At 37.8% G+C, this 7,010-nt stretch overlaps 1 protein-coding gene across 1 annotated transcript in view; it reads right to left on the reverse strand.

Moving 5' to 3' along the window:
* Nucleotides 1-6,655, reverse strand: part of SMARCAL1 (SWI/SNF related, matrix associated, actin dependent regulator of chromatin, subfamily a like 1) — a 32,367-nt gene extending 25,712 nt beyond the window's left edge. Inside the window, exons 1-4 of the mRNA XM_015831129.1 lie at nucleotides 5,712-6,655; nucleotides 2,074-2,124; nucleotides 1,148-1,408; nucleotides 865-915 (exon numbers count right to left, since the gene is read on the reverse strand). Coding sequence (XP_015686615.1) covers nucleotides 865-915; nucleotides 1,148-1,408; nucleotides 2,074-2,124; nucleotides 5,712-6,651 — 1,303 coding nt within the window. The 5' untranslated portion in view covers nucleotides 6,652-6,655. The remainder of the gene's footprint in view (nucleotides 1-864; nucleotides 916-1,147; nucleotides 1,409-2,073; nucleotides 2,125-5,711) is intronic.
* Between the last annotated feature and the right edge of the window lie 355 nt (nucleotides 6,656-7,010).

The raw sequence follows: 7,010 nt of genomic DNA on the forward strand, positions 1-7,010 counted from the left end.
AGATAGATAGATACCCACAGTAAAAGGATGAAACATATCCAAGACAATGCATTCAAGCAACCAAAATAGATTATCAAACCAATTTCCCATACTTACATCCCTAGCTACAAAGAAAACTGCCTGCTTAAATGGATGGTGTTCATGCAGTTCCTTACTTAAACACAGCATCTAAAGCAATGTGTGCATTGACTTTGAACTAATTCTAAATAATTGGGCAGATAACATTTTCAAGAAAACAAGGAGAGCCTGAATAGTGTGTTGGGTTCTCTTCCACATCAAAGCAATAGTTGGCATATTTCTATCAAGTTCAGCAGCTTGAGTGCTCTAGAAGATCATCTCTCAAGACCTCTGCAAAAGTGTCCTTCCAGTCAGCTCATAAAGAAGCAGAAACTCATTAACAACTGTGTCAAGTGACAGACAACTGCATTGTTTTCAAGACATGTTTCAAGGTGATGTACCACCTCACTTCAAACTGAGCTGAAGAGAAGCAGAAACTTTTTGACTTTAGAATAAAATTTAGTCAAAATATTCCAATCAAAATCTTCCTACACAGGATTCCTATGTTATAAAAAGTAGTTTTTAAAAGTGAATCTCAGATCATAGTGATTGCTTCTAATGCTATCATGTGAAAGCTGTAAGCAATCTTTCTCAGCTAAAGAATCAGAGAATCCCAACAAAATTCATTACTATGTCAGTTATCTCTACTTTAGAGACAAATGCTAAGAAGTGTATTTTGTGAGCTGTTTTGTGAGCTGACCAGAGTTGTGGTACATAAGATGGGTGGTTATATAAGTATTTTTAATAAATAAAATAAAATAAATCTTTCAAAAATTATGTGGGCACTAAGAAGAGAACATTTCTTACTTAGTCTTAGGTAATCCTCCAGTAAGAAATTCCATTTTCTGGTCTTCATATCTGCAAGGATCATAGTAAAGAATCTGGCTTCAGGCTTCAAAGCAGTAAAATGAAACAAAAACCATGAGAAATAACCAGACTTCAAAAATAGTATCACAAATGCAAACTTAAACTAGAATTTTCATATGGTTTAATTCATTCTTGTAGCTTTCTTAAGTATCAGAAGCAAAGACTAAATCAAGATACAGTAACCACAGCTGCACTGCTCAAGTTCAGATCACAGCTATCTCACCATAAATCCTGGAATTCACTTGCTTGAACACTCCTACGATGCTGGCAGCATAGCCAATATCTACTTCAAACCGAGAATAGGAAATCAGAACGCAGCTTCCTGTGAGGGTTGCTGATGGTTTCTGCCAGCTGGTACATGTCTGCAAGAGGGATCTCAGCTGAGAACCTTGACCAGCAGAAGATGACTCTCCACTCCCAGTCATTTTCTCCATTCCTTCCAGGGATGTCAAAGAGACGGAGGGAAATTGCTCTACTCTTTCCACTGGGGGATAAAACACAGATTTTAAAGAAGAAGAAGAAAAAGAAAGACAAAACAGATACTCAGAATAAAATCATCAACTCCCAGGAAGAATGGAAAAGACTCAAAGAAACATGAGAGACTTTCAAAGGTGGAAGAAAAGCAGAAGAGGACTGACATTACTACCAGTGCCCACCACTGCCCACTGAGGAAGCTAAGAAAATGTATCAAAATCAATTACTCCCCTCTGAATTCAACCTTGTTTTATGATTTGAATAGCACTTAAAAATATACCTTTACAGCTAGTTGAAACTTTCCAATATTGCAGAGTTGCCACTTTGAAACATTAAGTTATAACCTCTGGGATTGTGTTTGGGTTTGTTTTTTGGTTTTTGTACAAGCCTGGTAAATTTCCAACTGGTTAAACAAAACTGTTGAAGTCATTTTAAACTATTCATTTTTCAAAACACTGGTTCTGTTTCTTTGAACAGTTCAATATAACTCATTTACGAATAAAAGTATTTGTATGTGTCCTTGAATAAATAAATTTCTGAATATAAACTATTTGCTCCACTAAGTAAACAAATAGTGTTAATCATCTCGTAGGCTTTCCAAAACGACATTTCTCTGCTGAACTCTTCCGAACCTGGAAGATTTCCAAACAGAATTCCAACTGACTAATTACTTACTGAGATGGCCATAGTCTTCAAGACTGAAATTCCATATCCTTGTTTCTGGATCTGAAATAAAAGAAAGTTTTAAAAAATAATTTGAAGTCAGGAATATTCCATTAGAATATTTAAAATGGCTAAAAACACATCAAGAAGGTTAGTTTGGGGTACTAGTGGGGATACCAGGCTAGATACTGGAAGACTGCACGTTCTTGTCCCACCTTAGACATGAAACCACTGGGTGACCTTATGCCAGTCACTCTCTCTGTGCCCTAGGAAGTAGGCAAGGACAAACCACTTATAACATCCTGGCAAGAAAGCTGCAGAAACTTGTCCACGTAGTCGCCAGGAGTGAATACTGACTCAAATAAACAATAAAAATAAGACCACTGGCATAAGAAATCCTTGTATCAAGATAACTTATCTAATTTATACAGAATTTACAGGGAATATAGATCAACCCTGTAGAGTTGCACAGAGCCAGAGACTAATTATTATAATTTATGAGATCCCTGTAAAGAGATTATTTTAATAAATGCAGAGGGTCCTTTGCACACGAGTTCACAATTGGCGTGCCAAGGCACAGAAAGTCATGCATTTTTGGCATATCAAATATATATAAGACCAAATACCGTGTTTCCCCGAAAATAAGACCCAACCAGAAAATAAGCCCTAGCATGATTTTTCAGAACGCTCGTAATATAAGCCGCATCCCAAAAATAAACTTGTTAAGATCGTCAGCTAGACGGACGCATTTAGTACCGTATTGCCCCAAAAATAAGACCTAACTGGAAAATAAACCCTAATGAACCTTTTGGAGCAAAAATGAATATAAGACCGGGTCTTATTTTCAGGGAAACACAGTATAAGACTGTAATGATAAATAAGGTCTCTTGTATATGAGATCTTATTTTATTAAATGTTATTATATATGACCCTTTAGTTGTAGTTAAGTTGAATAAAAAAAAATAATTTCACATAGAACTCATCATAAAAATATCAGATATAATAGTGTCTTACACCTTATTTTCAGAGGGGATATACACGCTAGAAAATGACATGTATTATCATACGAACAGTCTAATTTTATGAGTAGAAGTGCCATTTAGAAAAGACCCCTGTACTTTGAGCAAAAATACACACGTATCTCCTTAGTGGAGATGTAAATGAACCATCATTATGCCAGCTCTATTTGCTGTCAAAGTGCTACTTCTTGATGGGCTTTCCCCAGGCCTCTGCACTCCAATCCATATTTCTTTGTTAACGAAGTTTCCTATTATACCAGAAATATGATTCTAATTTTTCCTTCTTTTACAGATACCAAGAATGGTAAACAGTACAGATCTTTTTCTTTTCAAAAAGCTAGAGATGCCCCAAGCCCTGATTATTATAAATAAACATCATGAGTCCATGTAGATTTTTTTTTTTTTTGGCAACAGTACAGAAGTTATTTGCCATCACTTCTTCTGAGATGTTTTTTGATTTTCTAGTCCAGCCTACAGTTTTGCTTTCCTACCCAGGAAGGAGTCAGCAAGAATAAGAAATAAGATGTGTATAGATATACATTTAGATTAATAAATAGAAAGTTTGTGCAATAAAACTAATAGCAATGACATTACTAATAAAATAGGCATTTTGAAATGGGAGAGTCACAGATGTTGGGCATCAATCCAATTAAGGAATCAGAAATACGAGTAGAGTAGAGTAGAGTAGAGTAGAGTAGAGTAGAGTAGAGTAGAGTAGAGTAGAGTAGAGTAGAGTAGAGTAGAGTAGAGTAGAGTAGAGTAGAGTAGAGTAGAATAGAATGAACCTTATAGATCATCTAGTCCAATCCCCTGCTTAAGCAGGAGAATCTATACCATTTCTGACAGATGGCTGTCCAGTCTCTTCTTGAAAGCTTCCAGTGATTAAGCATCCACAACATTTGAAGGCAAACTGTTTCATTGGTTGATTGTTCTCACTGTCAGAAGATTTCTCTTTATTTCTAGGTTGACTCTCTTCCTGATCAGTTTCCATCCATTGTTCCTTGTCTGGTGCTTTGGAAAATAGGTTGACACCCCCCCCCTCCTCCCTGTGACAGCCCTTCAAACATTGGATCACTGCTATCATGTCTCTCCTGGTCCTTCTCTTCCCTAGACTAGCCATGCCCAGTTCCTGCAACCATTCTTCATATGTTTTAGCCTCCAGCGCCCTAATCGTCTTTGTTGTTCTTCTCTGCACTTTTTCTAAAGTCTCAACATCTTTTTTATAGTGTGGTGACCAAAACTGGATGCAGTATTCTAGGTGTGATCTTACTAAGGCTTTATAGAGTGGTATTAGTACCTCACGCTATCTTGGTTGAATCCCTGTTAATGCAGTTTAGGATTGCATTGGCTTTTTTGGCTGTTGCCGCACACTGCTGGCTCATATTTAATTGTCTACTAAGACTCCAAGATCCCTCTCACAGTTACTGCTTTAATCTAGCATTGAACTGAACTTAAGAGTTTATCACATTCAACATTTTAAGCTGATGGGTACTGCTTCTTCATCATTGCGGTATAGTGCTCTCATTTACCCACTGTACAGATCACGTAAATATTCTCAGCAAAACAATTGCACAGATATGATTATCCAACTATTGTATACTGTACTTACAATTTGTTTAGTGACAAGTTACAACTGAAAAAAATGACTTATGACCGTTTTTCACACTTAAGATTGTTGCAGCACCTATAGTCACGTGATCAAAATTTGGATACTTGGCAACTAGCATGTATTTATGATGATTGCAGTGTCCCTGGATCATGTGATCCCTTTTTGCAACCTTCTGACAAGCAAAGTCAATGGGGAAGCCAGTTTCACTTAACAACAGTGTTACTAACTTAACAACTTCAGGGATTCACTTAATAACTGTGACATGAAAGGTTGTAAAATGGGGCAAAACTCACTTAACAACTGCCTTGCTTAGAAACAGAAATTTTGGGCTCAATTGTGGTCATAAGTCAAGGACTACCTGTATGTGGGAAAGGAAGATACATCAAGAAGGGATATAATTACATATGTAATTAAATAGGTAACTCTGCTGCTTTTTTTATAGCCTACTAAACTTAAAAATGCAACATGCTTCCAAGATTAAACAATTTAAAAACAGATTCAATTTTATATTTAGAAGAATGTCAGGAACAGACCCTGAGAGGGATGTCCTGGAGGGACACTGGGGAAGGAGGACAGTAGAGTCTGTTTTTTGCGCCTTTAAAGTTATATAAGCTCTAAAACAATGTCACCCACAACGCCCCATTTTTGGAACTTTTTCAACATAGGTAGCAATAACAATAGCACTTAGGCTTATATACCGCTTCACAGTGCTTTATAGCCCTCTCTAAGCGGTTTACAGAGTCAGCATAATGCCCCCAATAATCTGGGTCCTCATTTTACTGATCTTGTAAGGATGGAAGGCTGAGTCAACCTTCAGCCAGTCAGGATTAGCCTGCAATACTGCATTCTAACCACTGCGCCGCCACAGCCAAAATCAAGGTAAAAACTTGATTTGTTTTTTTTTAAAAAAAGGTAAAACCTAAAGATAAAGCTATTTCTGCATGATTTACAATATTTAGCATAATCCCAATTAGAAAGGTCTCTAAAAACACAGTGAGTTCAACAATAAGAGCTATACTTACCATATTTTTTGCTTGGTAAGCTTCTAAATATCTCAATGAGCTCTGTGTTGTATCCAATCTCAACTCTGAATCTGCCTTCAGAATGTTTTACACATTTTCCTTTGAGAATTTTGTGATTTTTCGATACAGACGTCTCAGGAACATTGCCTGAAACCCTAGAAATAGTTGAATTTTGTTCTCTTCCCCCCTTTACAGGAGCCAAAAGGGGTTTTGTACCATAAAATTGCAATGCACTACTCCCTTCCTTCTTGGTGGAGTCTAGATTTCTGGTACCTGCCTGCATTTGACAATCCTTTGCAGCAGTTCCACCTGCATCCAGCAACGTTGCCTGTCTAAGAAGACCCCGCTTGCCGACAGATTTGCTCTGCATCTGTACATTCTTAGCAGTGTCTGAGTTCATATTAGCATCCAAGATAGTCTGATACTGTCCTCCAATATTCTGGCCCGTTGCACCGCATATAGGTGGCTGCAATGTATCAGAATTCTGTTGGATTAGCTGACCTTGTCTGCAGGAACTCTCAGGAGAATAGCAATGAGAATTACTCAAAGAGCCTTGCACTGCTGACGAGGGCTTCTTAGTGCTAGCCAACTGTCTGTATACATTTGGGCTAGAGTCCACTGATTCATCTTTTTGTTGGCCTCCATACAAAATAGTTGCCTGTTGATTTGAACTACAGTGATCAGAACGGATCTGAGGACTTTTCTGCACCAAATAGGTGCCAGGGCCCTGGAGGGGATGGTTACCAAGGACGGGGTGATAGCTTTGCTTCTTCAAAGGCTGCTGCAGGTTTCCTTGACAGCTATCAGGATTCTGCATGTCAGAGTGCTTCATAGCAACACCGCCCTGCTGAGCTGCCAGTCGCTCTGCTCTCCTTGCCAAAGCCTTTTGCCTGTTCTCCTCAATCTTCCTGTTCTGCTCTTCAGTAAGCCCAGGTGACATTTTCTGTGGGTGCTTACCAAAAGACGCCAGAACTGGAGATGAAACTACAATAAAAATCAGCTCTTTTAACAGATTAGAGAAACCTCAACTAATCATAGATGTTTATAGCATCTATTAAGTGATTCATTGCAGAACAAAATGAAATCAACCTTTTTGAAGCAAATAGCACACTTCATTAATAGAAAATGTAGGTGGGCAATGCAGCTAGCCTCATCTTTAAAGAAGTAGCCTCTCCTGTTGATTAGAAAAGAGAGAAGATACCTCTTCCAAGATGGTGCTTCATACATTTCTTTTCCATTTATTTATTCATTCGTTCGTTCTTTCAACTATCTTGCAAAAATGTATGAAATGAAACCGAA

The sequence above is a fragment of the Protobothrops mucrosquamatus genome, unplaced genomic scaffold (genome assembly GCF_001527695.2).
Source record: "Protobothrops mucrosquamatus isolate PMUCROS unplaced genomic scaffold, P.Mucros_1.0 scaffold_254, whole genome shotgun sequence".
In the NCBI taxonomy this organism is placed as follows: domain Eukaryota; kingdom Metazoa; phylum Chordata; class Lepidosauria; order Squamata; family Viperidae; genus Protobothrops; species Protobothrops mucrosquamatus.